Source organism: Aedes albopictus, chromosome 2 (assembly GCF_035046485.1).
Source record: "Aedes albopictus strain Foshan chromosome 2, AalbF5, whole genome shotgun sequence".
In the NCBI taxonomy this organism is placed as follows: domain Eukaryota; kingdom Metazoa; phylum Arthropoda; class Insecta; order Diptera; family Culicidae; genus Aedes; species Aedes albopictus.
This window is the reverse complement of record NC_085137.1, coordinates 40,970,090-40,991,200: the sequence shown is the minus strand read 5'-3', so window position 1 is coordinate 40,991,200 and position 21,111 is coordinate 40,970,090. Positions and strand designations below refer to the sequence as shown.

At 36.8% G+C, this 21,111-nt stretch overlaps 1 protein-coding gene across 3 annotated transcripts in view; it reads right to left on the bottom strand.

The window, feature by feature from the left end:
• Positions 1–21,111, bottom strand: part of LOC109621807 (signal-induced proliferation-associated 1-like protein 2) — a 273,361-nt gene that overhangs the window by 201,921 nt on the left and 50,329 nt on the right. Inside the window, exon 2 of one of the 3 annotated variants that reach the window (XM_029871091.2) lies at positions 930–1,011. The exons of the other annotated variants lie outside the window; for them this stretch is intronic. Within the exon in view, the coding sequence (XP_029726951.1) occupies positions 930–986 (57 nt within the window). The 5' untranslated portion in view covers positions 987–1,011. The remainder of the gene's footprint in view (positions 1–929; positions 1,012–21,111) is intronic. 3 annotated transcript variants of the gene reach the window in all.

Sequence of the window (21,111 nt, the reverse complement as noted above, 5' to 3'; positions counted from 1 at the left end):
AGATATCATCTCTGATGGATCGTTTCATGAGCCTTGACATTAAGATAAAGTTCAATTGCTTTGGATTGAATGTTGAATTTGATCCTTTGTCTGTTACCGCATATTGTCTCGAAAAAGTGGAAAATAAGCTAATTGGGGATTTAATTGGTTGATACTGTGTAAATATTGTTTCATCATCATCGCCAAGAAACCCACACCATTTCCTGCAGTTCGGATACGACCAAATCCAAAAGTATAAAAAATGATGCCTCAATTCATATCCCTCAAGGAAACCATCTCATTCTCCTGTTTCTGCAATCTTCGTTCAGCATTTAAATTTAATCCCTTTTCTCCAAACGAGAACCGGTAACCACAACCAGATTACGCAGGTGTCATCACCACCAAAGACGATGATTTCCTCATTTCCTTTTAAAATTGTGAATGTCTTCAATGCTCTGCTTTACAAATATAAAGGTAGGCCCAAGGGTAGGTCTAAGAACAACCACCATCATCACCGACGACATTTATTAACAACAACGGATACGTCAATCGATTTCGAGGCTTTACCTTCATTTATTTCACTTCTCTTCATACAATAACTCCTCCTGAAACGGATAGCAGTAACCCCACAAACCCAGAAAGAGGAAACCAAGCAAACTACTAAACTGGAAAAGATAATGAAGTTCAAGAGAGAGAGAACGAAAAAAAAACGAGAGCGGAAATCAGATCTTTCAAGTCGCACAAAATCTACGCTACTGCCAAAGGACAGGAAGCTCCTCCAGAACCAGAAAGTATCAACAAGACCAAACCGTGTGTACTCAAAATAATAATAACTGAAGTAAGGTAAACCAAAATGGAAAAAATGGAAAGAAGTGTTGAGGAAGATGAAGAACAAACACGCACACGCGGGTGCAAGAGAAAAGGTGATGACAAAATCTTGGACACTTTACCTTGGCCTTCTTTGCGATCGGGTAGTGGACGGAGGATGCTCTGGTCCTATGATACATGCAAAAGTGTGCGGCGGGCACTTACCTGGAAAGATAAATAGATAAAATAGAGTCAATAAATTTAAAAAATATTTCATGTGCACATCATCGATTAGCATTCAAGACTTTTGCATGGTCATTGGTCATACTAATAACAAAACTTTTTTGAAACATCAGTAAAACTAGAAATGTCAACTTCGATGACTTTCAATGCGATCCCTACCATCTTCTTGGGTTTTATTACCGTAATAATCGTCGAATCATGTTTTAAAATTGAGCAAAGTCTTAATAAAACAAGAAATTTCGTCTTTACAATAGTTAATGTAGGAAGAATCCAAATTATGTTCAAACGAAACAGTACTTATGTTTTTGTATTGATTGATTTGTCTTTATTAAAGATACTTTCAGCCCTTGGCTGGTTCGTCTCTTTGTTTTTGTAGTTGTAGTTGCAGAACTGCTACCACAACACATTTGCAGTTTATGTCAACTGCCCTTGTAACCAGACATTAACTTTCACAAAAAAAATGACATGAGCCACAATTAACCTCAACGACAGACGACACGGGATGCTGCAGTAGGTACAGAATGACCACACATCCACCGAACGGTGGTGGTATGACCTGTCGAGTAGCCCAATAGCTGGTATCATCTGCTACTGGTTCCCACAGAACGACGACCACAGAACACGGGAAAAACGACGGCACCTGAGTCAACCAACACGTGCACCAGTAACTACACTCCATTGTATGTATGTAGTATAGAAGGGCTTTAAATGACACTGCATCTGTTTCAAGTGCGCAGAAAAACGACAAACTGCAGCTGATAATGATGCATCACCGTATTGACTAGAACGGGGATATAGGGGGAAGTAGTCAACGGTGAGGCACTATTGGCAAACGATTTATTATTTCCAGAAAAGGAAAGTTGTGTATTTCATTTCGGAAAGATAAAATAGCTACAATTCTTAGCTTAGTTTAGACCGACTATACCGTGTGATCTGATCTGCTACAAATTGCACAAGGATCCTAATGAATAAGAGCTGAGCTGCCATGTGCAGCATAGTTGTCCCATGTTAATAGGTATTCCCATAGAACATGGGACAACTATGCTGCACACGGCAGTGAGACACTTCACTTATTCTCAAAGTGAAATTTTAGCAGCACATACATTTATGGCTACTGAAGGCGTCTGATAAGCCGTTACGGTCAGATGGGGAGGCAAAGGAATGATAGAGTGTAATGGTTGTTGCTACCTACTAGAGATTAAGAATACTTAGTTTATTAGCAAACACCACTGGAAGGTCATTTGTTATGGAGGTTTGTTGTGAAATCTGTGAAGTCTGTGGTCTGTGAGGTGATCCACAGATTATGGGATATTTTCAGTGATTAAGGCAGAGCCGGATTCACAAATGTGGCGGCAGGGGTCCACTGTGTTGTGGGGGGAGCGCAATCTAGGGATATAGCTTAGCTCAATGTAAAAAAAATATGAATAATTCTGTTAAGAAGTAGTTGCAGAATAATTTGAATGAAGGCCAACCAGCGTGGCTAGAAAAAAAAACTAGGTAGATGCACACTATATTTCATTCATAACAGAATTCCTGATTTGAAATTCTAGTTCTAGATAAAAGAAATTATATATAGTTAAAATACCTTGGAAAGTGTGTTCGTGGTATTAGTTTGTTTTAGTTGGAATTCATGACAAAGTCCGTAGAAAAATTGCAAAACAATGTATTGCAGAAACCTCAGATAAACATTTGATGAAATTTGTGGGGACATCCCCGAGATCGTTTTTGCCAAAAACCCCAAAGGAAATTTCAAACGGAGTTCTTGGTGCAAGTGAAGTGCTTATTGACTACTATGTTTTTTTTTCTATTGAAACTTAACCATAAAACTTTCTAACGCTAGTACATGGGCGGGCAGTGTCTGATGTTCAATGAAATTCAGACTTTTATTGAAACTTTATGGAGCATCTTAAGTTCTGTAGTGCTATTTTTAGCCTAAACTCTAGTTAAAAATGTAGAAAATAGTTTAGTGAAAACCTGTGAAATTTCTATAAAACTTTTTGCGAAAATCCCGGACAAACTTTTAGTCGATTTGATTTTTGCAAAACTTTAAAAAATCTCTCAATATTTGTTAGAATTGCTACAAAAATTTCCTCCTGAAATTTCCTCAAGAGATCTGTGGAATTGGCAAGAGTCTGTCTTAAATTGCATCCTCAATTCAGAAAAACAAATCTCCTAAGTCTGAACCATTAAAAAAAATGCGTACCGAAATACACTGAAGTTTTTTTTATGATGGTAATGGTACCGCGATATTTTAAAAAACGTCGTAAAAACCGCGTTATTTCAAACGTCGTAAAAAAGTCAAGTCACTGTAGATGTGGTCCTGACTATTTTACGCTTGTTTAAAAAAAAACGCGATTTTTTAACGACGATTTTTTATATAACGCGGTTTTTTACGATGATTTTTAAAATAACGCGGTTTTTTTAGGACGGACCGCGTAAAAAAAAACTTTAGTGTATGCCAAAATAAATTCAAGCTATTCATTACAGAAAACTGTGAAAAAATCATCAGAATATCTTCGAAAACAACAATATTTCTGCAATTATTTTATGTGCCGCACAGAAAATTCTTAAAGATTTTTTAACAGTAATGATGACGAGTATTCAGCATGAACTTTTTGGCTCGCTATTCAACAGAATTCTTTAAGATTGTCCAAAGTTCAGGTACGGATGTGCTGCTGGGTTTTCGGTAAAATGTCTATGTGTCTTGCATTAGTTTTTTTTTCTTGTTTCACATTTTTATTCGTGGCGTGCGTTTTTGTGGGGACCACAAATCCCCCCCACCCCCTCCTTCAATCCGGCCCAGTTTTATTTGAGTGTTGCATGTTATTTGAACGTGTAAATATTTTTAAAATTTTAATAAGCATTTACAAGTCAACTTCGCTGACTGATGTAAACCGTGGTCGTACTTGTTTTACTGCATTGAGTTGGACCATATAGATAACAATTTAAAAGTTAGCCGCCAAAAACTGTGAAAAGTGATTAATTTCACCCGAAATCACGGTATCTATTTTATAAACTGTTTATTTCAATAGTGTAATAATGTTTATGAAAAATCATGCTTTTTTCTCCCAGTTCATTTCATTCTATATGTTCACTTTTCCTTGTTTTTATGAATCTTTTCAGATAAAACATGAGTAATTAGTGTACATGGGATGGATCGAATGTACCCATTCTCCTTTGTGAGGGAATCTTCAAGAGCCTAAGTCAACATTTTTTGAGAAATTTCCGATAATATTTTTTGATTGGTTTGGTTAAGGAGTCCAGGGAGGAATTGGGATCATCAGTTATCCTAGTTGAGAAAGCTTTGGATCGCCACTTCAGTTCCAGTGGAAACGCAGAATGAAAATGTGAAAAAAGCAGATGACGGAATTTTTGGGGAAAGAATGGATGAATTTGCTGGCAGGAATTAGAACTATTAGTTTGAAGCTCAAATATTAAATTTTGCAGTTGTTCAGTTCGTTCAGGAGGATTTTTCAGATATTTTCTGGCTTATACCGATCGAATCAAAATCACGTTTTTATTGTCAGTAGGGTCTGGGACCATTTGGGTAGGAGCACCAATTATGGGCACTTGCTACTTTTTGTTTGACTTGAATTTTTGAACATAGCTAGATATTGCGCCTTCCTGATCGTGCTTCAAAAATCAAGTCAATCGGTTCAAAATTGATTGAGTTATAGCAGCAAGTGCCCAAAATAGGTGCTCCTGCCCAAATGGTCCCAGACCCTACTTTGCCTGTACCAAGAAAATTTTCGTCGATACTTGTGAATAGTTCGTAGCTGAGTCAAAAAAGAGATTTCTCATAATTGCAAAAGATTGCAGGAGATTCTTAACTGAAATCAGATTTCAACTATTCATAGAAAAGTTCTGGTAAAAATGGTAGAGATCTGAGGAACGTCTGGCGGAATTTTTAATAGAATTCTTATGGGGCGCAGACGTCTCCACCACAAATGATTACATAATCTATGAGAGAATATTTAGATCAATTTTATAAATAATCTTCAAAACTTCAGAGGAATTCATAGTGCAATTAGTGGAATAATTCAAGCTAAACTTATGAATCTCAGAAGATGTTCAAGCAATTCTGAAGGCTAATTATGGCAAAAATACCGCCGAAACTTCTCGAAGGATATCTGGCAGCGCATATAAAATATGCAACCTTTGAGTGATCGCGCTGTTGTATTTTGTACAACACATTGAAAAAATCCCGCATTTTGTATTCAGCATTAGCTTGGTGCTGGCGACGGTGGCCAACCGCGCAATTGACGGAAGGTTAAAATATTGATAAGGAACTTGCTGGTGACGTTCATGTCAGATTTTTTTTTATCAATTTGCAGAACTTTTTATTAAATATGTATTTAATTCTTGAAATAATTTTTGGATGAATTTCTCGTCATTTTTGTGTACAAATTTCAAGCTGAACTAAAGTTGTAAAACTAGAGTATAAAATATGCTATTACAGTTTAGAATATTTTTTCTAGAAGGAGTTCATTCAGGAAAACTCGGAAAGAATTCTTGATAATCACAAAACTTTTATTTAATTTTAGGATTTTTTCATGACAACAAATAATTTTCTTGTTTTCATATTTGTCCAGAATATTCGATGAACACGTTCCCCAACAATTCAATTTGGATTCCCCTATGTGTTAAGCCTTGGAAAACAATCATTCTAAACAGATTTTTGTATTATGCTTCCAAATTCATCATATTTGAAAAGAAAGTAATTACGACAATGTTTATTTCCGTTATTTTTGTTATCATACGTGTTCACTTCTAACAAAAAAAAAAGAAATAAAAACGCGTCAATTGTGTGCTTTTGAATGAAATAAGGATTACCCTGCTGAACAGATAGAACGGTTCCCATACTTAGGCTTTATGTTGAAAATTTCCTCGTAAGCTACTATTATTTGACCATGTTTTATTTATACCGCCAGAAATTTTGACAACAAATATTCTCAAATTCTTCTCTTTGTTAACTTTGAAATTCTATTGATTTTGTGGATTTTTGAATATTTCTTAGGTAGGGTCTGGGACCATTTGGGCAGGAGCAACTATGCTGGGCACTTGCTGCTATAACTCAGTCAATTAAACTGATTGACTTATTTATCGAGACTCGATATACGCACTAAATCTATCCATGTTCAAACATTCAAGTAAATCGATTTGAAATTGACTGAGTTATAGCATCAAGTGCCCAAAATAGGTGCTCCTGCTCAAATGGTCCTAGACCCTACCTGGAATTATTTCAAAGAACCTGGAAAAACTTAGGGAATTTTAATTTCATTTATCAGTAGACAAGACATCCTGCCTATAGAGTAATGCGAGGTAAAAGTTCTCACGGGACAGAAGTTCGCAGTAGGTCGTTCTCTGTGCACGAGTTAAGAACAAATGCAAACCTGTCAGATACTCGTTAATAAAAATTGGAATGATTTCATTATGCAGTAGCAGAGTTATGCAAAAAAACGTGTTTCCAGCTGTTTTGAAGTAATTTTTTGATCTTTTGGAAAAAGAATTTGTAATGGCTGAAAGAAGAAAATAATAGGGGGATTCACTTAACACCGTAAACTGATTAAACTGATTAAACGTCGCGATTACCAAGGCAATCTTTGATTATTTCATTCGCAAAATCATGAAACATTTCAAATAAGCAGAAAATCATGGCTTTCGCAGCAATTTAATCTGTTTAGTGAGTACCCCTATTATAACCTCCTGATTTCGGAGAATCGTCATTCCATAATAGTTCGAGAGGTGCACTCGAATAATCAAACTTCTAGTGCTTCTTGTAGAAAGGAACATTGTTAAAGCCTCGACAGTGGGGCAGAAGTTCGCACTTCATGTCTGAATCTAGATCATCAATGTGAAAGTGAAATTGAACGCATGCAGTAAAAAGGTCAAACAAAGTTAAATTCAGGAACTTTAACTAGATGTAAGAAATGTAGTAGAAAATTAATAGAAATGCTAAATTCACCGCAATGTAACATTAAAATAAGGATTATCCTTAAGTTATATGAATTGAAATATAAATAAATAAATAAATGTAGTTGCAGAATATTTGAAGCAATGATGATTTCGTATGGAAACTTATGTATGATATGCGTAGTATGCATATTCAAATCGTTGCGACAGAGGATTTGAACTTATTATTGGAAGAAAATCGAATATAAGGCAATCATTGAGATCGTCTATTTAAAACAAAAAAATAGATGAAAAAACATTTTGGAACATTTTTTTGCCATTCACGTGTCATCCTTTAAAAGTTTTTGGCGGTATTATGTTGTTATATCTTTCTGTGGTCTTTCATAACTTAGTTTGTAAGTACACTTATAATTCATCACCATACTGACGGAGGTTAGATAAAAATTACGGTCCCGTTCAATAGTTTTGCAGAATATTTGATTTTCATTTGAAGTATTTTTATGTAATACTAAGCACCATAATAACCCCACAATGTATTTTGACAACTTCAGTAACGGTGGAAAGTAAAGCTCTTAGTTGTGGAAGTGTTCATAAGATACAACACAAGCTGAGAACCAGGCCGTGTTCCAGTTGGTGTGTAATATTATGAAAGAAAGAAACATATTTCGTGACTAGAGTGAAAGGGTGAACATGAACTAACATGAAATAAATGAACTTCACACCAATAAGCTATTCTTCACAACGTGCGAACTTTTGCCTCCAGTATGGGGCAAAAGTTTGCATTTTAGTATTTGTATGAAAAATTGAATTACTAGAACTACTAATTAAACGTGAAAAAATCTAGTACTACGTTTTGAAGGTAACATGATAGGGTCTCGTTTGACGAGAAAAAACGATATTATTTTCTTTTTGTTTAATAGATATATGATTAAGATTGTGAAGTGCGAATTTTTGCCCCGCATTACTCTAGGTAATAGAGCATAATTGTGAAATGTAAAATGTTATCGTGCATTTATGGTTTTCAATTTATTTTTACGTAATTGGAAATAGAATAGAGCATTCCTTTTTTTTATTTAATACTATGGCACCCAACTGTGGGGCAATGAAAATCCCATTTTTTATTGGTAACAATGTAGTCCAAAATAGGGCCCCACACACGACCTCAAGATAATAAGTCTCATACTCTACCGACTGGCCTATAGCAGGGTCGGGCTCCACGTTGTGCGCCATATTACGAACAAAAAAAATAAGCACTTCATACCACGATTTGGTAACGTTGTGGTACAAAACGTGCTGGTCTCACTATTTTCTGCTCTCCCCTACGTCCCCCGTACACACTGCACACTGCAGATATCCAGTGCCACTAGAGAAGCCCCACGACAATCGATCAATCGGCGACTGCAGTATGGAAAAAACGGGTTCATCATGTTCGCACTAGCAGAAGCTAGGTATTGAATTAAAATGTACTGAATCGTAGTTGCGGGATAAACGAACATCGAAAAAACCCGTGTCGTCGCATCTCTATAAAGTATAGACTAGTTATATCTCTGGTTATTGACTACTAGATGTGTGTGTTCTTGATGAACTTTTGTGCTACCGTTCAATCTGTAACTGCTGTTAATAGCCGTTTTCTGATAATGACATTTCCGGTGGTAGCTGACTGACTAGGGTTGCACTTGGTTGGTTGAACTAGAGACAACTACGCCGAGGGCATGGCCACTTAGTTCAAGGGTTTGAAGGAGGCAAATATCGATAGAATAGTATTAAGAGGATCAATAGAGATGAATTGGTATAGATAGGTACTTCGCATATAAATGATTAACGAAGCGGCGACATTTTTCTGCGTGTAAGCTTCTACAACTGTGCATTTTATAGGAACGCAATAGACCGAAACAAACTTCTTTTCAAAGTAACATGTTTCAGAAATAATAAATACACTTTGTTTATTAAATTAAATGAACTGTTCTAATGATTTTTACCAACTGCTTTCAGAGTATAGTATTGTACTACATATTTTATATTTCCTTTCAATTGTCTTGATATTTTTAAGAACAGTCGAGTTCTCTAACAAATAAACTAATTTTTCAAATTTGCATTTGCACAAAGGTGTTATTTATCACTAAATACCAAAAATTATCTAAATTTTTATCACATTCGCTTTCTCAACAAGTTGTCTAAGGAATGCCTTGATCAAAATTTGGGAAAAATCGATAAAGGCATTTCCCCAACATTTTTTCGGAGATCAAGTTCCTTATTTTTGAAGGTTTTCTAAGGAACATAAGATCTATCACATAGTTTCTTAGCTTACCTGAACGCATTTAATCTAAACAAACTTATTTTTTCATCTCATTCGATCTTTCAGATGGCAAAGCTTGTCATACCATAAAAACGAATGCAGTAAGCAGTTTGCTTAACGTTTATTGTATTCCAGTAAAAATTACTCGTACCAATCGAGAACTATCTTTTATTATCGATACAGCAATTTTCATTGTGTTTGGAAATTAAATATTTTATCTGTTAGATTTTATTCTTTTCTACTATGCTATATTTTTTGACCACTTTGTGCAACTTTAAATTTTAATCATCTAGTTTACAGAGCCTTTTGTATGGACAAAATTCTACGAGAGGAGAGTGGGGGTTCTGACATGGCCAAAATGAGTCTACGTAGTTTATGGATAGCGCCATATATATTAAATACTTTGCATTGTACCCACTCATTTGCACAAACAATTCGAGCCACGGTGCTTAATACTCCGTTTGTCAAGTAGATAGCCAATAGGTATATCGCAAAAGCTCAATAATTACAGAGATAACGTACATCTGATGGTTGCGTAATATCAGCTATGCGAAATGGTTTCAAGTAGTGTGCGTTTTCTAAACTTTCTATAAAAAATTTTGCCCTGACATGGCATATTTTACATTTTTCAGCGATAATAGACAACAACGGTCAAAATTAAATTTACAACTCTTTTGACAACTCCGCCGCGCCGTCTGCGTCTCACCCATAATGGAACATCATTAGGGTAAAACGTTTTCTCCTTCGAGCAAGCTCCCACTGGGTAATTCGTAATTAAATTTACCCGAAAAAGCCACTCAATTTACACCAGAATTAGTCATTGTACTGTGGGGCATGCTGTGTAAAGGAAAAACACAAACGACGAGATAAATTATCCTCTCATCTCTGTCACCGTCCGTCGTCGTCTGCTAAGCTAAAACGCTGACCAACACGGCAGCCGAAGGCCACTATCAACAACTTACTGCCTGCCAAACAGAAACGCGCGTTCGATAACAGCGCACGGTGTGTTGAAACAGGATTATTATCGCACTTTCATGAACCTAAAATATTTTTTCATTTTAAGTTAGCCTTAGCTGTATATATTGAGATTCTGGAGGTTAAAAAATCTTTCATCAGAGAAAATTAAAATAAATTCGATTTTAGTAGTTTACCACTTTTCCCATATGATATGGTATTCCGCAAATCTGATGAACCCAAATTCCGCTAGAAAAACCTCCCTTTCTATTTATAAATTTGAAACCATTTAGAGAGAAACGAAGGTAAAAGTCTTTACAACGAGTTTAAATTTGTTTGGCGTTCGTTTCATGTGTCCAGCCCACTACAGTCTGCCGAAAGTCATAAATCATAAAAGTCTACATTTCTTCTATTTGTCTGGCACATATACATTTGTAAGGAGGTAAACAAATACTTCCCATTAGTGCAACTCATACATTTGAGGAAGCGCCATACACCTGTGTTTCATATCATTTGCAGAACATACTCTTCATGTGGTAATTTGCCTGAAATGGCGGGTATTTGTTGCACAAACTTTGCATGTCAAATCACATCCACATGGATATTTGCCAAAAAGTATTAGTCGACTATACAGAGCGTGCATGACTCATTTGTTAAGGTTCTGCCTCTTATCTATTAAGGACTTTTGTCCATACAAAATCTTAAAATTTTCAAAAACTTTTTTTCCTTGTTACTTCTAAAATGATACCTTTAGGGTTAAGTGGGCTGTTGAGTCTCAAATAACAAAAAGTTGATGCAAAATACATAAGATTGGCGTTGTCATATTATGTTAATGCGTTCAAAAAAGTTTATTTAACATTTGGTTTAATATAAGGCACACCGGGCCAAGTTAAAACGGGTGGGGTTAGAAGAAACACCGGGATAACGTGATATTATCTAGTCATGATAAGCAATTTGAATGTCATAACATTTTTTTTAATCAAACAATCATTTGGTCAAGGATAATTATACAAATTGTATTGGAATCTTTTTCAAAACATCGAAAGTTTTTATTAAAAATTTACCGAATGCAACGCGTGCTTAATATATGTCAATGTGAATGACATCTTATAGTATAAGCCTAAAATATATTGAAAACATATCAATTTGCAATTAATCTGACGAATTTCAATAATGGTAGTCTCCTGCAGTGATTTTTTTCTATGTTCGTCTGGGTTATCTGTAGTTTTATTTATGACACTTTGGTCTTGATAAAAACTTCATGCATTTTGATGGTTTGAATGTTATGACTGCATAAAATAAAGTTTTTTTTCTCAAGTAAAATCCTTTCATTTTTGCAAAGTGAGTTTGACAACAGATTCAGTATGGGGAGAAATGTCACTTGTCCTTGCAGAGCGTGATAAAAACGAATCAAAAAGTCACCCGTACACTCAACACCTTCCAATCATATTCTATGAGTTATAACTATTTAGCAATCAAAATCTATCCAATGATTCCGAAATGAAGCATAAAATAACTAATAAAAGTTCTTAAAATGTTGTATTGAAACCTCCAATTGCGTCAATCTTGCCTCACTTTACACATCACTGCAGTTGTTTTTTTATAAATATATTTTATGACAGTCCCAGCACATTGTTGTCTTCTTAATATTGTTCTACATTTTCAATTTTCATTTCATCTGTAGATTTAGTTAAATTTGTTCTCAGCGTAAACAACAATGAACATATCTAGAACTAAGTAAAAAAGAAAATAGAGTTAAAGACTGTCCCTTTTATTTGCACTACGATTTTGAATTCTTTGATAGATACGTATTTAGACCTCAACTGTTAGGTCATCTTCAGTGTCCGTACTAAATCCGATATTCTGTTTACGTACATGTATTCCGCTAACATGCCCAGGTTCATCATCATCAAATCTAAAACTGTTTCAAACAAACATTGATTGATTTCACTATAAAAAAAGTGATTAGATGTGCTTACCTTAAAGCACGTGTATCAAGGGCGTGTGCCGAAAAAGTAATCAAAAACTTTTCTCTAAGGGCTGATTTCTTCACCTCGGATTAACCGGTAAACCAGGCTTACCCATATAGTTAAACCTGGTTTAACGCTTAAGGCAGGGTGAAGAAATCGGCCTTATGTGTCCAACATGCAAACAAAAGTATTCATAGGATGAATTTTCACTTGTTAGTAAAACATCGAGCCCTGCAAAATCAGAGCACAATATACATAAAAGTTCTTATTATATTCGAAGAGTTATCAGTATTTCTGCTTAAACTAGCTCAAAACAAGTTAATTTACAGTTAACATGAATGTTAAACCCGTAACGTGGGTAGATCACCTTGGAATGGTACGTTACGGTGTAAGATCTACCATTTCAAGTTTTGATCTTGCTATTTTCCAGCCTGGTTTATTTAAATGCAGGAACATTCCAGGATCAAAATTTGGTGTACTTTTTTACACTATTTATTTATTTATTTTTATTCTGTTTATTTTTCACTGCTAATATACCGTTTGTTTCAGAGGGATGGAGGTAAATTTAAACTATGTATAAATAACAATTAACAAAAATATAACAGTGGAGAACGTATCACAATTTAATACTTTTTTCTATTTCAGATTTACAAGCAGGCAATCAGCGATCAAAACGGCCAAGCATCTCTTTCTTTGAAAAGTTCAAGATTACCGTACGATACAGTGACAAGTAGACTACGTTTTCCGCGTCGATTTATTCGTGCCGAGTACCAGAATTTCGGTTTTTTTAACGATATTTTTTTTGTTCATCTCATCTTCAACTTATATTACGCGTCGCGAACATTCGCGGATAATAAATTTGTACAACGGTTTTGTTATCCGCAATCTTATTAACACGGGAACGCGAAAAAAAAAAAATACAAGAACATAGATGAAACTCAAAAGCAACGATTCTAGTTGTTTAGTTGTCCAGTTTTGTCGTAAAGCTACGCGGCGCGGGTTTCGGTTTTTCAGCATTGGCAGTAACACTAAACGGAATTGCATACAGTTTATTTTCTGACTGAGAAACGATAAGCTTAAACCGGGCGTTATTACGAGTTGATCCGACATAAGCGTGGTTTAAAAAATATTCATACCCGGTATATAATTAAATTTAATACACAAACATACAATAAAATTATGGTATTCTTCCGACAGCCGGCTGGCGGAAGACTAAATCATATCAAGGGTTGCATAGCTCACATCACTTACCAATGTGAATCCAGATCTATGGAACTATCTATCCCTTCCCGTCCTTTGTAACAAACTTCCTTCCTGTGACAACCGTGGGGATGCGGAGGTACACACGGTCTCTAGTAGCAACGGATGTCACACCAACATTCCTTCCCTTCCCCCGATGACCGTAAGGACGTGGCCGGCGCCGGTACTGACAATATAAAGTTTTGAACTTTCAAAATTGCACATTGAGGATGGAAAGCTACACCCAGGCCCCATCCATTTGGTTCCCTGTGCAATGTTGACCGTTCTGGTCAGTAACGGAGTAGCAACTACGAATTGTACGGTCATCTCATGCTCATGCTCAGTTAACATGAATGTTAAAAAATACGCGTGATTAAGTCACCATATTTGTTTAATGATTTCCCAATCGAAGCATCTTTCGTGGCCGTGTGATCGTCGTTTAGGTCCATTATTACATGCAAAGTATGTGCAACTAATACCACCCATTACAGGCAAATTACCACATGAAGAGTATGTGCTGCAAATGGTATGAGTCACAGGTGTATGGCGCTTCCTCAAATGTATGAGTCGCACTAATGGGAAGTATTTGTTTACCTCCATTACAAATATCTATGTGCCAGACAAATGGAAGGAATGCAGACTTTTATGATTTATGACTTTCGGCAGACTGTAGTGGGCTGGACACATGAAACGAACGCCAAACAAATTTAAACTCGTTGTAAAGACTTTTACCTTCGTTTCTCTCTAAATGGTTTCAAATTTATAAATAGAAAAGAGAACTTTTTTCTAGTGGAGTTTGGGTTCATCAGATTTGCGTAATACCATATCATATGGGAAAAGTGGTAAACTACTAAAATCGAATTTATTTTAATTTTCCCCGATGAAAGATTTTTTAACCTCCAGAATCTTAATATATACAGCTAAGGCTAACTTATAACGAAAAAATATTTTAGGTTCATGAAAGTGCGATAATAATCCTGTTTCAACACACCGTGCAGCGGATCGTGGTTCAAAAGCAGCTGTGTTTTCGCATATTTATCTTAATTTTTCGGTTTCAGAAACCATCCCATCCCAACGAGCAGCTGTTTTCGGAAACTTTATTGGTCTCGAGGTTCCAATTTGTTTGATAAGGTTCGATCCCTGCTGAAGGTGAATGTTGTTGTCTAAAGCCGAGAAGTGTGCAACACTACGGAGCCGTTGAATAATGAATGCGTATCGTAAAATGAAGGAAGCGAGATTAGGGAAGAGATCATAAATCTCTTTGTCCAATATCCGGGTCCTGTCTGGCTGTGGCGTTATGAGGTGATTAAGTTTTATTGGTTATTACCTGGCGCTTATGCTTACACTATCGGTAGAAGGTTATTTTTGGGTTGTTTATTCTGAATGAACTGTATTTGTCCAAAATTAACATAAAGCTATTAGAAGGATCATGTCAATATTCAAATTTGATGAGCTGTGAAATGAGGTTTATCACGGGTACATACAGATTGATGGATCTTGGTGATCTAGCAGCTATCGCTTCTGATTCGTATGAAGATTTACTTTCTCCTCTTTCCTATATATACAACTTATGTGAGCCAGGACTAATATGTCTTAGGTATCTACTTTATAATACAGCTTGGAAAAATTCAGGTCACAAAGGGTTAAATTCTGGAACTACAAATCTCCATGTGTACTGACAAAACATGCATGCTTGAAATGCCATGGAAACTGCGTAGCTTCACATGAAGCTTTTAAACTTACTTCCATTCCATTTCACCGGCTAAACAATTATACTTGACTCAAGTGCCCGCGCAATTCAACTACCAACCGAGTCAAGCACTCATTAATCTCCTGCAGATTGATTTCAATCGTCATTGAAGAAACTCTTTGCATGCTGCATACCGAAGGAGAGTCTGCTGCCATTTCCTTTGCAGTTCCAATCCCATTCAGCGGGAGGGCAGGCCGCCAACGGACCGGTAATCGGTTTCAATCGGAACCTTCAATCAGTCATCTCTTACGATTTAACCACGAACACGACGACCTTTGTTTCCACCGCAACAATTACCGAAAAGCGATTCAGTTCACAGTTTGTACTTTACCCGGACTGAGTATTATTGAGCTGACGAATGTGTTTTCTTCTAAAGCATCCCAGCGGGAGGTTCACCTTTTCGATCTCGATTTTATGCGCGACGCAGCGCAGCGTGCCGTAGATCGTGACCCCATTTTTGTACATTGCAACTCTCGCCCGATTCCCAGCCTCAACACTCCTCAACTCTTCGTCAGGAGTAATTGAAATTTAGCATGTTTTTACGCACACGGCGAAACAGCATCCTCGTCAGGCAGCTGGACGAATTCATCCTCGATGCAACCACGCCGTGGTGGTGGTCCTCCTCTTCAAGGGCTTGTTGGAAGGATGGTGATGGTGGCGGCAGGCAGCATAAGAACGTGAATTCCAGCCGGGTTTGATCAGCCCGGCAACGTGATCCCCGGTTGTTGGCATGTTTGCATGGCTTTCGAAATACTTACATATCTTTTTTGTACTTAGGAAAGGTATAACAATGCTGTTGGGAAAGTCGGCTTTCAACATTCAGAAATTCACAGTACAAAATACTCTTCCGGATCATACTTAACGGATGAAAAGCTGTGTTCATAAAAATAGCAGTAAAAATCCAACTTTTATATGAAATGGACAATTTTGACATGCTGTAACTTTGTTCTCTTGACCGATTGAGTTGAAAATTTGACAGTGAACCACAAATATGGTCAATTGTGTTATAGCAAAATTTTGATTTTGTCGGAGCACCTGCAAAAAAGTTGCTATGTGAAATTGTTCAAAATAATAGCTGTGTGGAAGAATTGAATTTCTGCTGAATAATGGATAAGAAAAAAATCGCTCAGTATTCGGACATCCGTCGAGGTTACATATTAGAATGTAAGGAAAAAATAACAAAAATAGTTGTTGGACAAAAAAAAAATACTGCTACATTTTGAACATTTTTACATAGTGCAAGTGCACAGAAGAATTCCAAACATTGTATAACAATATTATGCCTCTTAATAAAAATCAGAATATGGCGATTATCTGCCTCTGGTTTCTGATATAAGCGTAACAGTTACTAATCAAAACAGCGTCACCAGATTCCAAAATTATTTTATTCCATTATATGGGGTTTGACAAGAAGCACACTCATTTCACTGAGCCACTCTTGCCGTTCGTCACAAATACATTCGAAAACGTCTGTCACTTCGCGAAACCCACGTGCTTTTGTTTTGGGCGGGAACATATTTTCTTTTGTTTTGCCTTGCGACTGTCATGCGGTTGTATGCCTTGCGGGCGTACGACCGCCGCCGGACTCTAATAAGAGATAAACGCGACAATATTAACCATGTTAGATTGCTGTCAATTTTTTGGCTCAATCGATCATAAGGGAACAAAGATACAGAATGACAAAGTTGACTATTTTGTATGAATATAGGCTTTCACTGCTATTTTTTTATGAACACAGTTGTATAAGGAACCAATAAGACTGCTTGTCATCAACAGACATTTTCAGTGCTGGTGGTTTTCTATTTTCAGACGATATTGCACCAATTTAGTTACAGAATTATAAATGTTTAGGTGTGAAGAATTAGCCAAAGAAAAAATTCAAAAATAAAAAAATTGTAAATGTTTTACGCTAAAGAAATTAAATGATTCAATGATTTTTATTTACAACTGATGACACGAAAACTGCAGAATTCTTAAGATTAATTTTAGGGAAATGCTGTTACGAAATAAGCTTTCACAAGCCAACTACAAATATCAAAGTCACACCATAGTTACAAGAACTGGAAGAATGTCCTTTACACTTTAACATTGTCAAAATAAATTTTTCTTTATTATTTTATTTAAAAAATATGTTTTATCATACAATTGTATAGTCGAACTGAACACTGGCATAACCTAAATAAACTGTTAGCTCGACTGCCATATTTTTTTTTTCACTTGACCCAATCGTGCATTTCAAAGGGTTTCAGGGGCGTTCCAGGGATGATCCAAGGATGTTCCAGAGGGCTTCAGGAATGTTCTAGGAGTTTTCAAGTGGTTTCCAAGTTGTTCTAGGGATGTTCTACAGGGATTCAAAGGTTTAAGGGAATCCCATGACTATTTCAGGGCTTTCCAGAGGCGTTACAGGCGATCCAGGGATTTTTAAGGGGTTTTAGATGCGTTCCAGGGATGTTACTGGAGGTTAAGGGGGTTCTATGGGTGATCCAGGGTCTTTCAAAAGCGTTCCAGCATGTTTCAGGGGGTTACAAAGGCGTTTCTAGAGGTTTTCAAGGAGCTACAGGAGCTTTCTGGAGGTCGCAGTGCTGTTTCAGGTGGTTTTGAGGCGTTTAATGACGTTTAGTGACGCGCCAAGGACCACTACAGGATACTTTGGACAATTTGTCTACTTGAAGTCGACTCTCGCAATGAGTTTAGAGCAGGGGTTTTCAGATCGTGCACCACGGTGCACTTGGTGCACTGCCAAGCCTTACCAAGTGCACCGCGAAACTTCGGCAAATTATAGCTTCACTTTTAATTTCATCCCTCTGTTTGATGAAACAAAGCAAATATTTAGAATCACAACATGAGCCATTGATTGCAATAAATTTTGAAAATTGTTGTTAGCTTCCATGAAAATAGCAAGGCAAGTTTTCGGCAAGTTTGGCCACAGAAATAATCAGTGATCTCACCGGTAATTCATCACAGGTATTCAAATAACTGACATACGACCTTCCAATGAATTTACAAAGCATGAATTGAGATCTAGTAATCTTTCCTCATAAACTACCAAGGCTATCATCTATACCAAACATTTTACAATGAATCAATATTATGCCTTCAAGAACTTTGCTGAAAAATTCAAACGTAATCTAACTAGTATTGCTTGGGATCTGCAAAGAGAGCCTTTTTCAGTCACGCAAATAATTCTTACAAGATTTTACTGAGAATAATTCAAAGGACATTATGTTAATCTTCCACGAATCCACAAGAGAACTTTACATGTAAGGGGCCAAAGTAAAACAAAAAAACAGGAATCTCTTGAAGTGGAGAAAACTTTCCAGAGATATTTTCAAAAATCTAGGAATGATATTAAGTTGATTAAAACCATAGCAAAAAACTCACGCACGAACGCAGGATTCACCGAGATTCTCGCCAGGAATTCTCCACATATGCGCAGGTCAAACGACTATTCCTTTCGTAGTGGAATTAAAACAAAAAAAAAAAACAAAATATACTCAAGACACTACGATAAACAGTTAGGTGCGGGAAACATACCTCAGAGTGTTTGGCGATTTTGAAATGGTATTTCTCGAGATAAGAAGCTTGTGCACCGTGCCACAATTTATTTTCAAAAAGTGCACCGCGAGCCAAATGATCTGAAAACCCCTGGTTTAGAGGTACTTGCTGGTGTACAGCCTCTGACAGACCGCTTTTGCGCAGTTGTCGTTCCGGCTCCTCATCCGATGCGAGGTTGTGAATCCATTGGTCATAGAAAATTTCGAAAAGCTGCTCGAACAGAACTCTCAAACTCGTTTTATGAGCGTGTATTTACTACTGGTTCATGACGCTGGAGGTTAGCCCATCTTCGGGGGACACCAATCATGGCAACTTTTTAAACTTCGACAGCTCTTCTGTGGATTTTGATCTGCCCATGCAGGATGAGGTCCATGGAATACCAGATTCTTTTTGTTCCATGTGAATTCCAGTCAGTTCGGGCATACTAGCGGGGATAGACAGTTCTTCACAGATAGTTCAAAGACATTGGCGTAGCTAGCTTTTTTTTCTCACTCTTACACCTTGATATACAAAAGAAAGCGCGGGATGACAGAGAGAGCCTATATGTCCTCTCTTACATCCTTCTCTGTGTTTGTTTAGAAGAGTGAGTAAGAAAAAAGAAAAATCTAGCTACGCCAATGCCCATGAATAGTTTCATCCGAGATTGTTTAGTGTTCATTCGGGATTTCTGAGAGATGTCACTGGGATTTCTACCAAAGTTTCTGTCTGGATTTTCTGTAAGAATTTTCACGAGGTCTCTGCAATAGTACCTCCCTGGATTTCTTCCACAAGTTCTCCCGTCATCATCCATCCCACTGCATTTTTTTCAGGAATTTCTTCCAAAGAGTTTCTCGATATTTCTCCAGGAATTTTCCTACAATGAATATCGTAGGTTATCCTAGTCAGGAGGCTTTCCGTGAAACACTTCTAGAAATACTTCCAACAAGAACGCCGTGAGCAATTGTTGAGTAATTTCATGAAAAACTCTAGAATCCTGGGCAACTCGTTAGAATATCTGGAAAGGATCATTGGAAAAAAAAACCTTTGAACAACTAGGAAGAAAATTTGGAATAAGATCTGGAAGAAATCACGGGAAAAACTTCATGAGAAACATCAGCAATAGCACCCACAAAAATCACTAAAATATCTTCACAGAAAATCCAGAATAAATTCAGAAAAACTCTGAGACATATCCCAGGGATAACACCGGAAGGAATCCTGGGAAAAGTCCTGTGAGAAACTCCGAGATAACCTTAAGTGAAACATCAAAAGAAATCCCGTGAGAACCAATATGAAAGGACGAAACTCCTGTAGACATCCAAAGAGAAACTCTTGAGGAAAACTTAGTGAAAATTCTTGAAGAAATTACAGAAGAAGCTTCGTAATCCCGGGAGGAATTTCTGCATAAAATTTGTGAAGAACTCCTTCAAAAACCTGGGAAGAAAAGTCGTGAAAAACTCCTTTAAAAAACATTGGAGGAGCCCTAAGAGACCTCCCAGGAAAAACTTATGGAAAACTTCGAGAAATTCCGGGAACATCTCCTGGAGAAGTTCCTGCCTAGAGGAACACCGAAAGAAAAAGCGAAACTCTCGAAAGAGAAATTCCGCGACAATATCTGAAATAAATCCTGGAAGAAATCGTACGAAAATTTCTTTGGGAAAAACGCAGGAGTAACTCCGCGAAGAAACCCCAAGTGGGTCACTGGGAGCAAGGAATGATCCCGGAAGGAATCGTTCGAATCCTGAACAAATGCCGGTCCGAATACGAAACAATCTCGTGAAAAATACGAAAGGAATCTCGTAAGAAATCCTGAAAGTTTCAGCAAGCATCCCTGACGGACTTTCCGGAAAGTAGGAAATTTCATATAAGATAATTGACAGTTCGAGAAAAAAAACGCGCTTCTAACTGTGCTGGAGCTTTTCGACTTGAAATGGTATGGTTAGAAGGGTTTGAAACATAAGAATGTTATACATATCTTAAAACAAAGAGGAATCACTGGAGGAATCCCTGGAGGAATCCCTGAAGGAATTCATCGGGGAATTCTTTAAAAACCACTGGAAGAATTCCTTGAGCAATCCCTGAAAACAATTCTTGAGCAAAACATAAAGGGATTCCTTGAGAATCCATTGTAGGGATTTCTGGAAGAATCTCTGGATGAATTCCTGGAGTAATCTTTAAACCATTTCCTAGAGAAATCCCTAGAGGAATTTCTATTAAAATTCCTGGAGAAATTTCCGGAAGAATTCCTGGAGAAATCACTGATGAAATGCATATAGGAAATCTTAACGGAATGCCAGGAAAAATCCATGTAGAAATTTATGAAAGATTTCCTAGATGGAAACTTAGATGATTTCCTGGGAGAATTTCTAGAAGGATCTCTAAAGAAATGCATGTAGGAAATTCGAAAAAAAAATCTAAAGGATTCC